The 20,593-nt window shown below is 42.8% G+C and overlaps 1 protein-coding gene across 2 annotated transcripts in view; it reads right to left on the bottom strand.

The window, feature by feature from the left end:
- The window catches only part of AIRIM (AFG2 interacting ribosome maturation factor), a 98,546-nt gene that overhangs the window by 50,115 nt on the left and 27,838 nt on the right, over positions 1 to 20,593 (bottom strand). For both annotated transcript variants that reach the window (XM_078681218.1, XM_078681217.1), the window contains exon 3: positions 2,277 to 2,554. In XM_078681218.1, coding sequence (XP_078537344.1) covers positions 2,277 to 2,548 — 272 coding nt within the window. In that variant the 5' untranslated portion in view covers positions 2,549 to 2,554. The remainder of the gene's footprint in view (positions 1 to 2,276; positions 2,555 to 20,593) is intronic.

The raw sequence follows: 20,593 nt of genomic DNA, 5'->3' as shown, positions 1-20,593 counted from the left end.
TCGGTAGGGATTTTTTTCTCAGTAAATCACGCACCATGCCATCTCTTCATGACATGCTATATGCGGATACTTAATTATACATACATGTATAATCAAGTATCTGCATATTATATATATACATATATATATATCATTCATCAAACACCACTGCGCTTGAGAGGTCACACGACGATGGTCTGATACCTTGCGGTTTTGTTTGCCTTTTGCAGCTTGCTTCCTCTGTTCCTCACATTATTCCATGCCCGACGCGTTTCAAGGCAACACACGCCTCTTAATCATGGGCGTACAGAGGCAAAGACGATCTTACCTGTTTCACCATTCCTTTTTATTAGAGTATTCTTTGAAATGCCTTCTTTGGGCGTGGCTTTTGTACTTGTGCCCATAGCATTATGGTTAATATAGTCCAACAGGTAAGTATTTTATTTATAATCCTTCAGTAGGTTCCGTGCCCCTGTACAGTTTATGCAGCTTCAATTTTTCTCCTATAGTAGGACGGAATGCTGAGAATGCAGGCTTTAAGATTTGAACAGAAACATCGTGCCGGTTTCGGAAAATGTTCGTCACTCCCCCAGCCTTCTTTAAAGTTAAGAATGGTGCTCCTCTCCTACGGCTCTGGCCGCCGTGTAAATATCATTCACCAAACACCATAGCGCAGCAGGTCCGTGGTGGTATGTACAAGTGCTGCCCTTCGTAGGACGGATTGAAATTGGCTCCTTTGCAGATGGGAGTCCGTTTAAAGCTCTATTGGCAGCAAATAAAGCGGGGCAGAGGCTTTCAAGAATGTTTGCTGATTTAAGTATGGACATTTTTGACTTGGGGATATGCACCCACTGAGGTCACGAATGGTGCGCACTACATCGCCCAGAATGCCGTGAGGCCACGCCCATGGGGCGGGAGTGAGTATTTATGAATAGTCTGCGCCAAAAAACGCTTTCCCCTTGACATTTCCGAAGCCACTGAAGAAAGGAGGAATCTCCTGAAACGCGTCTGGCATGATGAAAGAAGGACTGCTTTCCTGAAATGTTCTCTGCTGGCATGCTGTCAACAAATCACGTTTAAGAGCATGAATTGCCTTCCGTGTGGGTTCTGCAAGTTTTGGATATATGGATATATGGATGTATGGATATATATATATATATATATATATATATATATATATATATATATATATATATATATATTCACCCAAAGATGCCCTGCATCGAAGAACGCACTCCTCCAGTCGGTAAGTTACAAACTTTTAATTTGCTGAGAAAACAGGATTCCAGCTCCGTTTTACATCCATTTGCCTAACGCGTTTCAGAGCATTCATGCTCTTTCATCAGAGGCAGGTTAGTGAGTATTTATGAATAGTCTGCGCCAAAAAACGCTTTCCCCTTGACATTTCCGAAGCCACTGAAGAAAGGAGGAATCTCCTGAAACGCGTCTGGCATGATGAAAGAAGGACTGCTTTCCTGAAATGTTCTCTGCTGGCATGCTGTTAACAAATCACGTTTAAGAGCATGAATTGCCTTCCGTGTGGGTTCTGCAAGTTTTGGATATATGGATATATGGAGATATTTATATATATATATATATATATATAGTTATATATATATATATATAGAGAGAGAGAGAGAGAGAGAGAGAGAGAGAGAGAGAGAGAGACAGAGAGAGATATCTCAACATCAAAATCCGGCAGTGCACGGCTACTGTTTGGCGGTCTAAGACAGATTACCGGTAACCCAACAATATGCACACCAATTTTCTTCGTATAAAGAAGAAAACTCAGACGCTCCTGTATGCTGAATGCTTCAATTTAATGACTTTTTGACACGTCTCGGCATTATGCCTTGCTCATGGTCACAGTGAGCAAGGCGTAATGCCGAAACGCGTCAGTCATTAAATTGAATTGAAGCAAAATTGGTGTGCAAATATATATATCTGCAAACTGGGTTATGTGGAATTCTGGAGAGCAGCCCAAACGCCAGTGGTGCAGGGTAAAGGCGATGCCATATCATGCCTTCTGAAATACAAAACTTCCTATTTCTCCATCAAAAAGGGTCCTGCACTCGAGCCGAAACGCGTTCCATTTCTTAGGAGTGCTGCCTTTGAAATAAAATGGATTGGGAAATGGGAAGTTCTGTATAGATGTATAGATATATATATATATACATACACACACATATACACACACACACACACACACACACACACACACACACATGTGAATACATATTTATAAACACACATAAAGAAGAAAACATAATAAATTACCACAAAACTGCAGCACATACATTTTCAAAGCAAGTTTCTCAAGGATGACTGTCATGGCCGAAATGAGCTTGTATCTCAGCTGGGGTTGGAGGTCCGGATACCGTGAGAGCGCCGTTTTTTCAAAGGAGACCTTTTCACATGCTTGAAGCTGCTCGGCCACGTTGCTGAGGGAGCCGATAAGAGGGCTGCATTCTGGCAGGGTAATATTCCAAGTCTGCTGCTGCTCTTCTATGAGCTGGAAGCACTTTCTTAGACTCTGGTGTATGGCCAGCAAAGAAGCCTTCTCACTCATTCTCTCCTAACCAGAAAGAAATACACAAAGAAAATTATTTCAACACCTCTCTTTCTAGCAGTTGTAGAGTACTAAAGTGTTCTGCATAACTACATAAATGTGTTATGTTGCAGTCCCACATATCACCCAGTTTTCTTATACCGGCTACAGGAAAACTGACATATTGTTCACAAACCTCATATAAACATTAATATAATATATTGTGTCTTTGAATAGAGCAATAGTCATCCGTGATTCAAGGTGATTCTAGTAGATGACCTGCTTTACAATTACATATCTGTCTGTAAATTAAATGTAATTTCTCTAACTCCAAAAATGCCCTTAGTGAGGACGCTGAGGTAAGCAGTAACATTTAAAGCAGATATGGTTGGGGGTTGATCTCTCACCATTATAGGAGCAGGAAAGCTGTTCTTTTGGGACACAATTCTTCAAGTTAATAAAATGGAAACAAACTGTTGTATTGGAATTCCCGTTGGCATATTGTCAGTCTTGTAGACACCAAAGAAAAGAAATGAAGAGGGAAGACCAACTCAGGTGTGTCTGGGGGTTGTATGACAGAACAACTAAATCCTTAACTCTGCATGCCTAAACAATGCGGTCTGAACAACGACCACGTCCTAACCACACATTAATTTACTACACATGCCTTGACCAGGAATTTTCGTGGTAAAGGCATGCATGGTAAAGGGGTATTCGTGGCTAGATCGCAAAACCCCTCCCCAACGCCCTAAGGCACAAACTCCTCCAACACCCATCCTGCCCTGAGGTGCAAATATCCCTATCCCCTCCCAATCCCCACACTGTGCCCTCCCCCTACCCTAATACCGGAAACTCTGTCCCTTAACCCTGTCCCTTAATCTGACCCTGTCCCCCCTGCCCTAATGCTTAGGACCCTGTCCCTTAATCCTGTCCCTTAACCTGACCCTGGCCAGCCCTGACCCAGCACTAAGAACTGCCCGCCCTCCCCTAAGCCCTAAAAACTACGACTACCCATTCCACTACCCCTGCCCTGGGGCCTAATACCCTAACCCCTAATTTAAAAAACTACTACAACACTCACCCAGCCCTCAAACCTTCCCCTGACCCCCCCACTCCCCTAATCCCTGAAAGCTACCCCAGCCCCCCAGCCCTGAAAACTAGCCCCACACCCCAGCCCTAAAATCTAGCCCCAATCCTCCCAGCCCTGAAAACCTTCTCCAACCCCCCAGCCTGAACACTAGCCTCGAACACCCCCAGCCCAGAACACTACCCCTAACCCACCCCCAGCCCAGAAAACCACCCGACCCACCCCCAGCGAGAAAACTACACCGACCCACCCCCAGCCCAGGAAACTACCCCAACACCCACCCACAAATCTACCTCTGACCAAACCTCCAGCTCACCAAACTACCCCGACCACCCCAGCCCATACAACAACCCCCAACCCAGCCCACAAAATATTCCCGACTCACCCAGCTCACAAAACAACCCCCGACCCACCCTCCAGCCCCACGTACCTCAGCACCGTTCTCTTCCTGCTTCAGTCCATTCACAAGCCCTACTGCTCAATGCCTTAACCATGCACAAGCGTGGTTAAGGCATATGCGTGGTAGGGCTTGTGGAGTCGGAACACTCATGGTTCAGACCGCAGTGTTCCGACTGTTCCCAGTATCTGGGATCGCAGATATTGCATTGCAGTACCAACTGGTGAATGAGGGGGGTAATGGGGGGGTGGGGGGGTGGAGATGGATGATGGGTTCTATGGATAGCTTGCACTCACCTGCTCATTTACCGGGTGAGCTCTGCAAGAAAATACAGGTGGCAAATCGCCCTGCCACCAATATGGCAGCTGAGGCTCATTTCTCATAGGGGACTCAAAGCAGAGTGTAAACTAGGGTGGAAGTGAAATTACTGAAGATACCCTAATTTCTGCAAATGCATGTGAGGGGCAGAGAAGAGTGTATTTCATGCCTATCAACTCATCAGAACTACCAGCCGCTTTCGCAGTGCAGTGGTCTAACTCATGCAAACATAGTATTCCAGCCTTGAGTACTCATGCAGATGCTACAATACTGCGTGCCACTTCAAGTAACATTTGAACTAATCAAAACACAATCCAAGGAACATCCCCAACTTACACATAGCACAATAGGCGATATACCATCATGTGAAGACTTCTCTGCTTTCTTCAAACTAAAGACTGATAACATAAGGAGCGATCTTCGCAGTGACGTAATCCTTTACTCCAACCCCCACCGCATAACACCCACTGAACCAAAAAACAATGCTACTTGGTCATCCTTTGACACCTACTCAGAAGAAACAATTGCAAAACTGCTCAGCACATTGAAACCCTCTAATTACCTCACAGACCCTCTTCCTGCCAACGCTGTAAAAGACTTCATCCCATTACTACTCCCACTCTGGACCAAAATTATTAACAGTTCACTTCAACAAGGACTCATCCCCGACTCACTGAAAATTGGAAAAGTTACACCTATACTCAAGAAACCAACAGTGGACCCTACTGACCTAAACAATTACCGTCCTATTACCAATATTCCCACACTTGCAAAACTTTTGGAAAAATGCGTACAACTCCAATTAACAAAACACATTGATCAGTTTGACCTCCTCAACCCTCATCAATCAGGATTCCGAGCAGGGCACAGTACTGAAACTGCTATGACACACATAATTGATGACGCACTCCAAATCCTAGATCAAAACGATACCTGCCTTCTCATCCTTCTTGATCTCTCCTCAGCATTTGACACTGTCAAACACGAGAACTTACTCGAGCTGTTAAACACCAGAATGGGCCTTTCTGGGACTGTTCTCAAATGGTTCACCTCCTTTCTGCATAACAGGGCTCAGAAATTCAAGAGCAACAACTTGATGTCCCCACCAGTGCCTGTAACTTTAGGCGTCCACAAGGATCTTCTTTATCCCCAACATTGTTCAATCTGGTCATGGAACCTCTCACCACCTTGTTACAAGCATCTAATGTACACTTTCACATGTACGCCGACGACACCCAACTATATCTCAAAATAAACCCCCCAAAGACATCAAACTTCTGAACTCAATGCTCAGAAACACCCAATCATGGCTTGCCGATAATAACCTCAAACTCAATGCTCTGAAAACTGAGTTCCTTCTGATCTTACCTCCCGCGAAAATCTCCACCACCCAAACTTGGCTTAAACACCTATCTGCACTCAATGTCCAACCTACCATCGTGGACTTGGCGAAATCCTTAGGCATTACACTTGACACCAATCTCAACATGCAGCAGCATATCAGCAAAGCAACCAAGGGAGCTAATTTTCAAATCAATACCCTGAGGAAACTTAAACCCTTCCTCCCAGCCAAGGACTTCCAAACTGCAGTACATGCCCTAGTCATTCCTCGCTTAGACTACGGTAGCGTCGCCCCCTTTGCGGACTCCCTCTATCTACAACTGCACCCCTGAGAGCCTCTTTGAACGCTGCAGCAAGACCATCACTGGATCAAAAAAACACTTGCATATTTCCCCTGACTTAAAATCCCTGAACTGGCATGCCTTTTGAAGCCAGAATACATCTGAAAATTGCCTGCATGACGCACAGAGCTGTACACCACAACTCACCCGGCTACCTCACTCAGAAACTGACAATATCTGGTGGCTCAAGAACCACTAGAAGCACAAAGAATCTTCTCCTGAAACCTCGTAGATTCCGGAAGGAAAAAACATATAAACGCTCTTTTTCAGGAATGGCACCCAGATCTGGAACTCACTCCCTCCTGAAACCAGACTTATTTCCTCCTCTGCATTCTTTAAAAAGAAGTAAAAGCTATCCTCATGACTAAATTCACCTGATCTTGTACTCTGGATCTATTTGAGGATCTACACCTATCTGCACTATTGTTTGTCTGATTGTCGATTTGTATAATTGGTTTTAGTCCATTATTATGCTACCCCATGTACCCACCCTATTTTGCTTTTCATTTTTTACCTACAAGTATTCTCTGCTCAAAAGTCTGTTAATCTCTCCCATGTTTCTTGTTTCCTTACATCCTGTATTTGTGAAGCGCTCTGATATCTGCAAAGATCTTGCTCGCGCTATATAAAACTTTCAAAATAAATAAATAAATAAATGGCTTGATATGCAGTTTCATCCTTATCCGCTGATGTGCCAACTTAGCAAGATGTCATACAGAATCGCGATCACAGGCATTCACCACTGCATTTCTATATAAAGTTGTCTAGTGCTAAAGGTCACCTTTTCAAGGGTTAAGCTACCAGCCTTTTCTGGACATCACATTTGTTTATTCACACAGATCCCATCAAAAGAATGACAGAGAAGGAATCGTTACAAAACCATACCCTTAAAATAAGAAATTAGCCAATGTACAAAAAACATACAGCATAACCATATCTAGTTCCATGTTTAACTAAAAATATCTGGTCAGCCATAGATATATTGGAAATGAGAAACTGGCACCATTCTATACCTTTGCTGATTTTTAAAATACTTTTATGAGGTGTAACACACATAGAAGAAAGCATATTCTTACAATAAGTAATGCAGAGTGGATTTACATAAACTTCTAAGAGAAGATTGTTATCAAAAAGAAAAAGGGCGTAATTAAATATCAGAAACTGTATAAAGTTTTACAAAAAATTATGAGTGATACACATGGGAAAGGGTTTGTTGAATATTTTGACACGGACAATGCCTGGATACTAATATATTACCTTGAGTCACACTCTTACTCCGCGAAAGAACCCATGAGCAGTCCATCCACAACCATAAAAATATACCACTATTGTTCTAACTTAAGGGAGATGAGGTAATAATCTCAGAGTTATAAACTATGTCCTGTAACTGGGGATATCTTAATGACAGTAAACCTAAATTCTTAACTATTGAGTAAGAAAGCAAAATGGTTTCAAAGTACTCTTCACCACTTCCCCACATTTGACATACACTCCAGAAGTAAGCTGGAAAGTTAAGTCCCTGAGAGTAAGCTTGACCCCCAACTCTGTCACTCACCACATATCAAACATGCAACATTCCTAAAGCTTCTGGGCAACCATATGCCTCAACTATATAAAAATCACTTTAAATCACTACTCATGCTCTCAAGGCAAAATGTCTGCATCTCCCTCTTCCTAGAGCTGAGAAGCCCAAAGTTCCACACTTCGTAAATGACCCACAAAAAGTAGACAGAGTAGTCAGTAGAGAAACATCACTCAGCACCTGGCTGGACGTCCCCCTGTCTTAGACTAAACCAGTGTTTCCACACTTGCGGTCACCTTGAATAGTGCTCCATGAGTTGCACGTTGGGCAAGAGGAGAGACAGCAGAGCAGAGTTTGGCAATGAACAAAAGGTTTTTGGCCTTCTTGTTTGTGCTCCTCATAGATGCCATGAGTGGGAGAAATGAGGGTGGCTAAGCCTAATGAAAGGCACTTTCCAAGATAATAGTCTATCCAGGATTTAACTGTGAGCTTTCCACATGAGGTAGAATCTCTTCCTGTAGTTTTTCGTTGTGTTCATGTTACCATTTTATGTATTTTTTGTTCTTTCCATATGCAATTCCATTTGGATCTTCTATCAAATGTTTTGTCTCTTTTCTCTGGAACCAAAGGTGAAGTATAACTTGTGTTTCATTATATATTGCTCTTTCATGTGTACCACATAACGGGGTAATGCTTCCATGAGGTATATTTGATGGCCAAATCTCGGTTTTTCACAAGTCCTCTTTTTATTGCCTCTTCAGGATCAGGTAAAATTGAGGATAATAAACCTATATTCTTGTTTAAAATACATTTTGTATCCAACTTTGTTTTGTATTTAATGAAATTTCGAGTTTTAATAATCCACCTGGATTTTAGAAGTAAGACAATTTCTAGTCTATACCTGATCATTCCCTCGAGTTATTGTATACACAGTTCTCTTTCTATTGTGTTGCATTTTGAAAACATAAACATGGACTTAGCATCGAGGGAATGAATATGCATTGTATATTATTATTTTCATAAAATGCCTGAAATTGCGTTTAGATTTAAATATTTGTGATGGATTAATTTCAGGATAAATTCAATGTACTTTTAAGCTATTTGCCGATAATACAGTCTTTCTATTATGTTCACATTCATTCACAGGGCCAAGTGCATCCCCTTAGTGAGCTATGGAATAGAATATGGGGATATGGACGGGTCGCCACTCTTCAAGTTAATGAAAATACATTCTTAAAAGGTCTCCTGAGGGTCCCATAAAGCTTACCCTATGAAATTGTCCATGAGGAACTAGGCTTAACTTTTCTAATTGAACAGCTTCGCCTTGGCCATCTACGGCTCTGGAATTCGGTTAAAGAAGGAACTTAGTTTTAGCAGATTCATTCTGCGTGACTGTTCAAAATTGAAAAAATCCTCTTTGATCCCATGGCTGGCACATGTGGCGTGCAATTTGCGGGCCCTAGGGTGGCCTGAATTGTATGACAATATCCTCTGTTTTAACTCGCTCTGTGGGGAAAAAGGTTGAAGTGGCGGTTAGGGACAGTTTGGTGTCAGAACGTGAGGACCTTGCACTAATGAAACAATCAACGCAGCATGCAATATTAGTGCAAACTGTTAGTAACATGGGACCTTATCTAACCTGGAATTTGACATGTAATCAGCGCCGCCCGTTGACTTACTTTAGGGTGAATTCATTTTTCTGCCTCGTCCCTTTTAATCAAGGCAGTTTTACGCATTCGGACCTCCCCCTTTGTGATTGTGGCAACACAACGACTAACGATACTTTACACATCACAATGTTTTGCCCGAAATATAATACCTTACGGCATAAGTACCTCTATCTGATCTTAAAATCAACTACATTTATCCAGGTTAGGCTTGCCTTATTGTTTTTACAGCTGTTAAACTCTCCTACTGTTTGCTTTTTACTTTCTGATGGGGGGGGGGGTTAAAATTATGAATGAGTTTGATTATGATAACCTGCATGTTATTTTTAAGGACACATTTTTAAATGCCTTTTATGATTTTATCTGTAAAATCGAATAAAGAAATTTGAATAAATTAGTAATTTTACTGTAATTACGAGTAGTTATGCTGGATAGAGTTACGCTAATTATTTCTACCCCTAGTTATAGGCTGAGGTAATCAGTTGGTATGTGCAGAACTAGCTACATGCTGTCAAGTTTGGTGATGTCGGCTGTTCTGGCAATTCTATTTCATGAACTATATATTTATGTAGCCTATAAGCAACAATTAATGATGTCTACTGCCGTCTTAACAAATCTCATTGTTAAACACAAAAATGATTTATATATGACATCTGTATTATGTTGAATAGTGTGATAAATATACAGAATGTGTCTTTTGTTCTATTCTCTACAACTCTAAAAAGCAAATGAAACTTCGATTTTTTGGAAATAACTGTGTCTCCAAATGTTTTGTCTCTTCTGTATCCACATTTTTTAACTTAAGAGTTCGTTGTCTGGGGGTTATATACCAATATTTCTATCCTTTAATTGCGATTAATTAGATGCAATTTAAATGTTTGCATTGTGTATTACAATTGTAAAAGTCCTCTCTTAGCTTGAGTGGGCCGCTGCACGAAGTTCAAAAGGCTTTGTTTTTCTCTTCCCTTCCCTTCCCTTCCACCGAGAGCCTCAGAAATGAATTACACAAATATATTAAATATATGAAATTCATCTCAGCTGGGTTCACTGTTTTCTTGTTGTATTTAATGGCATTGGATCACTTTGAGTGTGGGTTTGACGAAGGCAAGCCTGCCAAAACATGTTAACTACAGTAAAGAAGTGACACTTTACTAGAGTGCCATTTTTGTGACTTTTTGCTTTGGATCCTTATAAGGGCTCCCTTTGCCATTGTAGACATGACATGCAGTCGCACTCCGGGCACCGACACCGTTGGTGGAAGAACTCTTACATTATATATATATATATATATATATTACCCAGTGTCGGTCACCGGGGGCATAATTAGGACTACGTTTCTATAGGAAAAGCATTTTTGCTTTGCTTAGAACTTTAGCTCGGTTTAACAAATCTTCACCTAAAAATGTTTTTAAGTCTCATCCACCTCAGTTCCTCCCTGGAAAGTTTCAGGTGATCTGTGAAGCCGGACCGAGAAAAAGGGACAGGGTCCCAAAACACATTTTCCTTATGCATTTTTCATAGGAAAATTAGACACAGTTACAGCCCAAATGGCTGAACAGAATTACACCAAATTTGACAGAAAGCTAGATCTTGGTCCAGAAAATGTGCTTTTTGTGATTTGGTGTAAATCCTTTCAGTAGTTTGGGAGAAATTACGGGTCAATAAAATTGTATATTTCATGCTGCAGAGTTTGTTTGAGTTCCCTGTGGCTAAATTATGCTCATAGGACTAGCTTCGAGATGTAAATTGTCATAACAAATGAGACATTGTACGATACTGGACACAAAGTTTCTTCTGTCTCAAGGTGAATAGGAATAGTTTTGATAAAAGACTAAATTGCAGTTACTGTCTTCAAAAGGATTTGTTTGATAGATATTGCATGTGGTTAATGTTGGGAATAAAGTGGGCATTCCTTTTAACATTTCTTTCTCCATGCACTGCTCTGCAGCCAATTTGAGCAAATAATCTTTTAGGAATTGTTTTTGTACTCCGCATTCTGCTTCCTTTTCAAAGGAAAAGATGGGGAGCACAACATTAAAGGAAACGCCCTTGCTTGGAACTGCTTAGGAATGCATCACTAATAGCTGTATGTTCAGTGCACTAAGTGCTTATATTTTAGACAGTGCCAGAATGAAAAAGCAGCTCCTTCTTGTAAGTGACATTTCTTACACACTACATACAGTCCAGAACAAGTGAGTCTGATGTAACATTAAGTGCTGTTTGGTTGTAGTCAAGTCAAACAATGCTTCTCAGTTGTACAATCATAAAAAGAGTACTATTTAGCGCCGTATTGACTAAAAATCACTCCCTGTGCCCGCTGTTACTTTCATATTTTCTTTCCAATGACAAGGGAGCAAGACATGAGACATTATCAAATTGCAGCTTTATACGAAACTACAGAGTTTTAATATACAACTTTGGGATGTAAGTATGCATGACCCTATTTATAATTTTAATTAACGTGGTTATGGTTTTCATTCTGTAATTTTAAACCTCTGCAGGTGCAAAGGAGATCTGTTTATTTAAAGCATGTATGCATTTTTATTGGCATGATTCTATCTTTATTTTCTGAACTCTTGCTGTTTCACATGCTATTTTAATTGCATTCATCATTGAACACTCCCTACACAAGCAGTGTACTTGAAATGATATGTCCTCAATGTAGGAAAGTGACCCTTTTTGTCATGGTCACCCCCACCTTTTGCCACTAGTACTGACGTTTTTCGACTAATGTGCACAGGGTCCTGTTAACCAGGCCCCAGTGCCAGTTCTCTTTTCCTAAAAACAATCTAGATGGTCGAATAGTAAAACAAGTGGCACACCCTTTAGCACCCCTGTAAGTCCCTAGTAACTGTACGGGTACAAAAGAGGGTCTCTAAGGGCTGCAGCATGTAATATGCCACCTTAAGGGACTCCAATACAAATTGCACACAGCCTGCCAATGCAGATTGCGTATCATGGTGCAAACCATGAGTGAAAACACGACATGGCACACTCACTCTGTGCTCTGCTAAAGTCACTGCATGCAATATATGCAAGTCAACCCTACAGCAGGCCTTGTAGCCCTAAGGCAGGGTGTATTATATTATATGTGAGAGTATATCTGCATGAGCAGCTATGTCCCTGTGCTGTCTAGTTCAATTACTAGATGGTACAAGAGAACAGGGAAGCCATCTTAAGTATATGTACTGGGCACTGGTCATTATGAGTTCCCCACCAGCATGATGGCTTTACTGAAACCTATGGTGTTTGGTATCAAACACATTGTCTCACAGAATCTGTACTGTTGCCACTACTGGATTTATTATCACATGCACCAAGAGGGCACCTTAGAAGGGCCCCTTGAAACACCTACCAGTGTCTAGTGTGCTGGCTGACTGGTATCACCCAGCCTGCCACCACAGACAAGTTTCTGACCGCCTGCAGGTGACAGCTCACGCTCTCTGAGGCCAGGAAAATATTGCTCAGGAGGAAGGTTTTCGCACCTCCTTCAACAGGATGGCTAGGGATTTAGCATGTCAAAACCAGAGGCTTCAATGCCCCTGCCGCATTTCATATGCAACCCCAGCTGCCCCCAAACCAGGGAGGGGCACCACACTGCCATGAGGCCCATTTGGCACCAGGACAGGCTGAAAATTAACTATTCAAGTAGTTGCTGCACCTTCAGGCTAGTCACACCCCTACTTGATGTGCTCCACGAAAAAAAAGGTTCCACCATCTTGTTTTTGGTGGACCTAGGCACTCAGACAGGGTTATGATTAATCCTCACTGGAAGTGGTCATATAGGGGGTGTAGTGACCACAAGGGTAAGTAGCCCATTGGCTACTACCCTTTACTCCCGTTAACGCCTCTCGATTTAGTATTTAGGAGGCCCCTTGAACGCAGAAATTAAGATTTGACTGCCTGAAAGAAGAACAAGGATAAAGAAGAGATGTGAGAACTGTGCACCAGCATCAGATGTGGCGCAAAGCCCTGCCGGACAGCTGCTCTCCCAACAATCACCAATACTGACTCGTCCAGTGGCAGTACAGCCTCCCCAAATCCATGGAGGTCCGTACAACACTTCCTTGACCAAGGCAACATCTCCATTGGAGTGGAGGAGCCACTCCATTGCACCAGTAGGCATCGACTGCAGCTGATATTCACAAAAAGTGAACTCTACCTATTTCATTTGAATATATGCTATACGTCATATATTAAGTGAGACACTCTGGCTGGACCATTTACATAAATATAGAGACATAATAGAGGGTATACTCATATTTTGATTCATTATTTTATTATTTGTTTTTTTTGTTTCTATACTTTGAATACAAAAACATCAGTGTTTTAATAAATACATATCCTGACTACAAATATTCTTATTTAGACAATTCAAATCCCATTGCACAACATTCATACAAACCACTCAGCCAGTTACATACTCAAACCATACTCACACGGAACCAGTTACGTACATCACATATATACAAGGCAAACTTAATATGCACCAGAGTCCCTCACAGTGTCTATTGATGTTCAAAGCAGCGAATTTAGCTTACTAAACAATACTGTAAATCGTACACATTATTGAACAGTTGTTAATAAGTCCACAAGAGCAAAGCCCTCAGGGTTGCTTCAATCAATCAAGACTGTTTATCATTTCCAAAAAGGGGGCTAATCAACGTATTTCATCGTTGTTTCAAAAGAACAAAGTTCAAAGACAGAACGTGGAATTTAATAAAATATCTACTTGTCCGTGGGGCAGGTTGCTTCATATATCTACTTGTCCCGTAACAAAATCCACTTGTCCCCTTGGTGCCATGTATTGCAGCGACAAATTATGGCAGCAATCTCATTATATAAGAGCTCTGATATAGCCTCTCTCATTATGCCAGGGCTCATACTATAGTAGTGTTTGAATACTTGCAGTCCCCTTATGCTGCCGCGGTTCTGCAGATCAACATACTGGGGCTGAATGTAGTGGTAAGCAATAGTTCCAGGGTTAGAATGCCCTTTTGAGTCTGTGGAAACCTTCTAACTTGCATGTTTTAAGGGTTTTCAACAACTCTTCTCTAATCTTTTCCTATACTGAGAATTGTTGGAAATATACTCCTGATGATGGCAGACGTAAACCTTCTTCCAGATTTGGGAAAGAAGTGGTTGGAGGGAAAGTGAACTTACAAATACTCAGGTTTTCGCATGAGCAAATCTACACATGCATATTTGCTCATGCTAAAATGCACTTCACAAATATTTTCTAGGAGTACTATTTCTTGTCCTACTTCTGTAAATTCTTGGGAATTCAAGAAAGCTGTGTAGCTGGACTTAATACAAAGACATACACCATGGGTGCACTTTTGAGACATTCTTTAATAATTGGGCCCTTAATTTGGTCTGACGTTGACCATGACTTTTTGTGTTTATTGAAATTCTGTCTCACTCTTTCTCTCTGTATCTCAGCTGGCTTCACTGTGAGTGACAACATTCTGCTCTTTTACAAGGAGCATATCGGCACACAAAGTAGTTTTGTTCGGTGCCCATAACGACTGTGGCAGTGTGAGTTTTTTTATACCAAAAACAATTTTTGCTTTTGCCAATATTTGTTATCATGTTGAGGGCCCGGCAGCTCCCACACCAATAGGTTTTAACAATAACCATGCCAAAACAAGTCACACATGGAAAATACTAAAAAGCTGACCACCAATTTCAGACCTACTGGCGTTGCCAATGCTTGTTTATTTTTGTTTCTCATAATCGTATTGAAACTGGTTACACTGATTTTCCATTATGAATATTTTTTGGGAAATACTAGCATGCATCAACACATGTTACTAAATGATGCTGCAAAGAAATGGTACTTGAAATTTAACAGTATTTTAGTGAAATGTTTTATTTCTTGCTTTTCATTTTTTAATGAACATTTTATTTTGAAAGCAAAGAATCATCAATCTTGCTTTCCAAGCTTCTGCAAATATTTGCATCAAATCAGAGAGCATTCTGGAAGCATTATACATAGCCTCATTTTGCTAGACTTTGAAAACGTGAGTGTGTACACATTTTTATACTTGAACCACTGTCAGTAATGGAGTCAGAGCGTACAACATTTAATTAGAGCACTCACCCTAATAATAAAGGCTTTCAATTAATGAACCATAAATACAAGTTTGAACAGCTGTAACATATAGACACAAATATTACATTAACTGCAGACAGTGCCCTTCCCTGATTTATAATGTGGTACTGCAAATTGGCAGCCAAAGGTTTTGTGCTGCAGGGGGTTGGGCCTACTTTTCCCAAGGACAAAATAAGGGCATGTAGCCTATTTGTTATCACAGCGTATCACAACTTGTTTACACTATGTTAGCATTCCCAACTCCCTGTATATCTATGGGAGAGTTTCTCTTCACTTTACTCTTTTGGTCAAGCTGGATTGAGCGCCTGCTTGCTCATGTTTTGTCATGTGCATGTATGTCACTTTTAAATGGAGCTACCTATACCACTTCCCCTATATCTATATACAAACCTTGTTAATTCAGTGTTGGTAACCTAGCAATTTTCACGCTTCATTTACACAGATTTTGAACATTCCCCTGATGAAGGGCCCATAGAGCCCGAAATGCATTTGGGATTGATTATTTGGGACCTTAAATATTATGTCATCCAATGAAAAGACTTTCCATTGTGGAATCTACATGAAGTTCGCTTATAAAGCATTGAAAAAAGAATTTATTGAAAAAAGAATAAATTTGATTGATGGAATATACATGTCTGAAAGTGTTTTGAATGGAATCACTCCACTAATCTGAAGATATTGCTGTGCGCGGAGGGCACGTCTCCCCAGGGGGGACACGTTTGTGATCCAAGGACAAAATACACATGAAAGCTTGTTGCCCTCGACTCCAAACAATATGCCCTGGGCGTCGGGCTATAGGAATCCCACATCCCTGAAAGAATTCAAAGGAGGGGACTAATTTCAAACGCCTACTGCAGCTGTCCAGTACACCTTTCTGTCAAACCCCAGGACCACTGAGGGAGCATCACACCAGCAAAACGTATTTCTGCTCCGTGAGGTCAGTTCCATGCTTTTGTCAAGTTCAGAGATGCTAGGACCCCCAGGAGTCATCCTGCACCAACACCCGAGGTACCAAAGCCAGTTGCAAGCAATAAGGTTGGTTTGTGTTCAGTCGGAACACCACTGCCACCAAAACTTTCCTGCACATCAAGGGACTTCGAGAAAGGCCAGTTCCACACCAAGAGTGGATCTGTTGTGTTCTTTTCCCTCTTAAGCAGAAACACCTAGAACTGTGATAGCCTTTAACTCACAGACCTGCCAGACAAAACATTCTGCAACCGAGATCCACAGCCCGGGCTCAAGTAAACCGACGGTGTCTCTGTGGCCTGAGACCCTCAAGAGCCGAGCTCCCTCTTGAGTTCTTCCGGACTGGTCCCTCAGGGCCCCCTTGCAGCCTTTACTTACAGGTATTTTTCCCTATTGACTTTACTGTGTAGCGTTCAAGGCTACCAACGCTGAAAGCACTTCTGCACCCAGACACTCCAGGGCAGGTAAACTTGAACTCTTCGTGCTTTCTAGGGCCTTGGCATACACTTGCCTTAAGTCCAGAAGAACAGTACTGTAAGTTGTCTGTAAGTGTACCTATGCAATGTATGTTTCTCCCATAGGATGATGTCAACAAGGGAAAGCGGGGGGACCAGGAGCTAGTTAAAGGTCCAGTGCCCGTGCTCCAAAAGTTAAACATAAATACACAAAGGTGGGGACACTGTTCCTAGGGAGGTGTGCAGAGTGTTGCTCACTCCCTTAGACGAAAAGACAGATATAGGGAATAGGGATCCTAGGTCTTGGACTCAATAGTGAAAGGAAAGATCAAGTCTTATTCCTTGTAGCCCTCACACACTCCGAAGGATGTCATGCTTCATCATCGGGCAGTTGCTCCTCGTCGGGCCAGTGCTGCAAAGCCCTACGGGTCCCCCAAAGGGTCACTTTGTCGGAGATCTTCTGCGAACTGCCGTTTGGTGCATGTGGGTGTGCAGGGGGAGTTCTAAGTCAGAAGTATGAGACGTGCGTCCAGTGATTAAAATTGACTAAGGGTTACCAGAAGTATATGTTTTAATATGGCGGTCCCCTTACCAAAGTAAAAAACCCATAGGTCAAGTGTTACCCACAAAGGGTAATGTGCCTGGGTAACTCAAAAGGTCGACATGTTTGGCGCCTATAAGGTCCCTTAGGATCCCCGGCGCTTCTTCAGGACCAGGTGAGCGTGAAGTGTGGTTTAGTGCATGTGATAGGAAATAATACACAAAATAGAAAGAAAATTAATTTGTATTGAGGGTTTAGTCAACCGCAAAGGGGATCAGGGCAGCCCCAGACCTGTGACTACTATTGGTGGGCTACAACTGAATAGTTGAGACTGCTTCCTGATCGACGGCCTAGTAAGTGGGGGAGTAGTACTCCATGGGCTAGAGACGTGGGGTGCCCGCACCGTACCGGAAGATAAACTTGGGTGCCGGCTCGTCAGCTCCTACCCGTTCCAAACGTCTGCCTGAAACGATAACATTACAGCATTCAAGACTCATGCCTCAAATCTGACAGCTGTCATTTTCTACTGCTTTTACTGTAAAATTTGATAACGTGTAAAGTACATACCTGATTCCGATTATCTTGGTGTCTACAATTATATGAATATATATATTATTTTTCTAAATTGGTTTTGAGTTTCTTCTTGAGTGTGTGTCTCATTTATTGACTCTGTGTGTTCAGGGATTGCTTAACACTACCCTATGATAAGCCTAAACTGCTCACCCACACTACCAAAAGAGAGAGCATTTTGGATTATTAATTTAAGCCCTGCAAGCCAATAAGGGTCATCTGGACTTTATACATGTGTACCTCATTTTGGTACACTACATAAAAAGCCAGCTTCTTACACACACTGATATTTATTTTACCAATCTCTTGATGTTTAAATGCTAATGCGTCACTGAAGGTTACATAAAGATTTCTGGGGAAAACATGAACCTAATTTCCATTCATAAAAGGTAACACAAATGGGACAAAGAGATTTCCTACCTCTGTATATGGTTGTTAGAAATGGGGTCTCTAGTTGGCAGAGGTATGCACCCTCTCCAAGTAGGGACCCATAATCCTAGTCAGGGTAAGTAAGTTAAACACCAAAGATAACCCGTGCTCATCCTCTTTGTAGCTTGGCACAGAGCAGTCAGGTTTACCCCCAGAGGCAATGTGTAAAGTATTTGTGTGTGTGTATACACACACGTTTAGAAAAATAGTCCATATTTATCTGAGTAAAACAAGCCTCAAAACAACATAAATCCAACATACATAAGATACAAATTTTTCAATATTAAATGAGGGTATAGCGTTTAGAAAAAAATAGTAGTTATAGCGTTTTGAAAACAATAGCTCCGGCGAGTGCTATTCTTAACGTGCTTGAAGAAGTCAAATCCACATGTTTAGGCCGACTGCAACGGAGCACGGGCCAGCCAAGGAGTCGCACTGACCACAGTACAGTACCTTGGAAATGTTGAGAATCAAAGACGGTGCAAAGCAACAGGGAGGTGTGGTGTTTTGTCGGCAGGAGCAGCAGCGGTTCCTTACGGCTATGCTGGTCACATCAGCACTCCATGACAGTGCACTGCACAACAGTGGAGAGGCGTCACTGAAGCAAATGAGGCATTGAAGGAAAGTGCCCCTTTTTAGGGCTCGCCTGCTGATGCGCTTCAGCGCATAGCTGGCGAAGCTCTATAGGGGCTTATCCAGTGTTTATCCACTGGCGATTCCACTGGCGATTCCTTCAAGTGCATGTGCTTTTTAGGTCATTGCGCTTGCGCAAGCCCTAAAAAGCGCGTGCACAATGCCACCAGCCGCCTGCCTGCCTGCCTCGCATTACCACATCAAAGGCAGCCCTCCGAGCGCATTTCTCACCCCCTAATTATTCACGGCCGGCCGGCAGGCACATCAAAGGCTGCTGCTGCCGTGACTCGCATTTCTCCTCCCTCCTCCCCTATCACTGCCCAGGCCGGCCGTACTTTCTCTTTACAAGGGCCCCCATTCCTGAATCACTTGAAATCTCTCCACATTATTTGCATTTTGTTAATTAAAAAAATTAACTTCAACACAGCGTTGCACATTTTTCTCGACTTCGGAAGGATGAGTCCCAATCTCATTTGTACAAAGTGTTGTAATGGGATTATTGGAGAGTTAGAGAAACGTGCTCACAAGTTACATTTTTATGCATATCATCTGAGTAAATAAACAATAGCATGGTGCCGTTTGCGTCCTTGACTTGATCTGGTTTTTATTTTTATTTTGCTATTATTCTCACAAAGGCTAAGAAGGTCTGCCTACTTTAGTATTAAGTGCTATACGTCGCATAAGCAACAGCTAACCATTCACTCACCCACGCAACGCCACTCACCCATGCAACGCCACTCACCCACGCAACGCCACTCACCCACGCAACGCCACTCACCCACGCAACGCCACTCACCCACGCAACGCCACTCACACACGCAACGCCACTCACACACGCAACGCCACTCACACACGCAACGCCACTCACACACGCAACGCCACACACGCAACGCCACACACACACGCAACGCCACACACACATGCAACGCCACACACACATGCAACGCCACTCACACATGCAACGCCACTCACACATGCAACGCCACTCACACATGCAACGCCACTCAACCACGCAACGCCACTCAACCACGCAACGCCACTCAACCACGCAACGCCACTCACCCACGCAACGCCACTCAGCCACGCAACGCCACTCACCCACGCAACGCCACTCAGCCACGCAACGCCACTCAGCCACGCAACGCCACTCACACACGCAACGCCACACACACACGCAACGCCACACACACACGCAACGCCACACACACACGCAACGCCACTCACACACGCAACGCCACTCACACATGCAACGCCACTCACACATGCAACGCCACTCACACATGCAACGCCACTCACACACGCAACGCCACTCACACTCACACATGCAACGCCACTCACACACGCAACGCCACTCACACACGCAACGCCACTCACACACGCAACACCACTCAACAACGCAACGCCACTCAGCCACGCAACGCCACTCAGCCACGCAACGCCACTCAGCCACGCAACGCCACTCACACACGCAACGCCACTCACACACGCAACGCCACACACACACGCAACGCCACACACACACGCAACGCCACACACACACGCAACGCCACACACACACGCAACGCCACACACACATGCAACGCCACTCACACATGCAACGCCACTCACACATGCAACGCCACTCACACATGCAACGCCACTCAACCACGCAACGCCACTCACACACGCAACGCCACTCAACCAC

This window comes from Lissotriton helveticus, chromosome 3_1 (assembly GCF_964261635.1).
Source record: "Lissotriton helveticus chromosome 3_1, aLisHel1.1, whole genome shotgun sequence".
NCBI lineage: Eukaryota > Metazoa > Chordata > Amphibia > Caudata > Salamandridae > Lissotriton > Lissotriton helveticus.
Note: the sequence above shows the minus strand (reverse complement) of the source record. Positions and strands in the feature narration are given on the sequence as shown.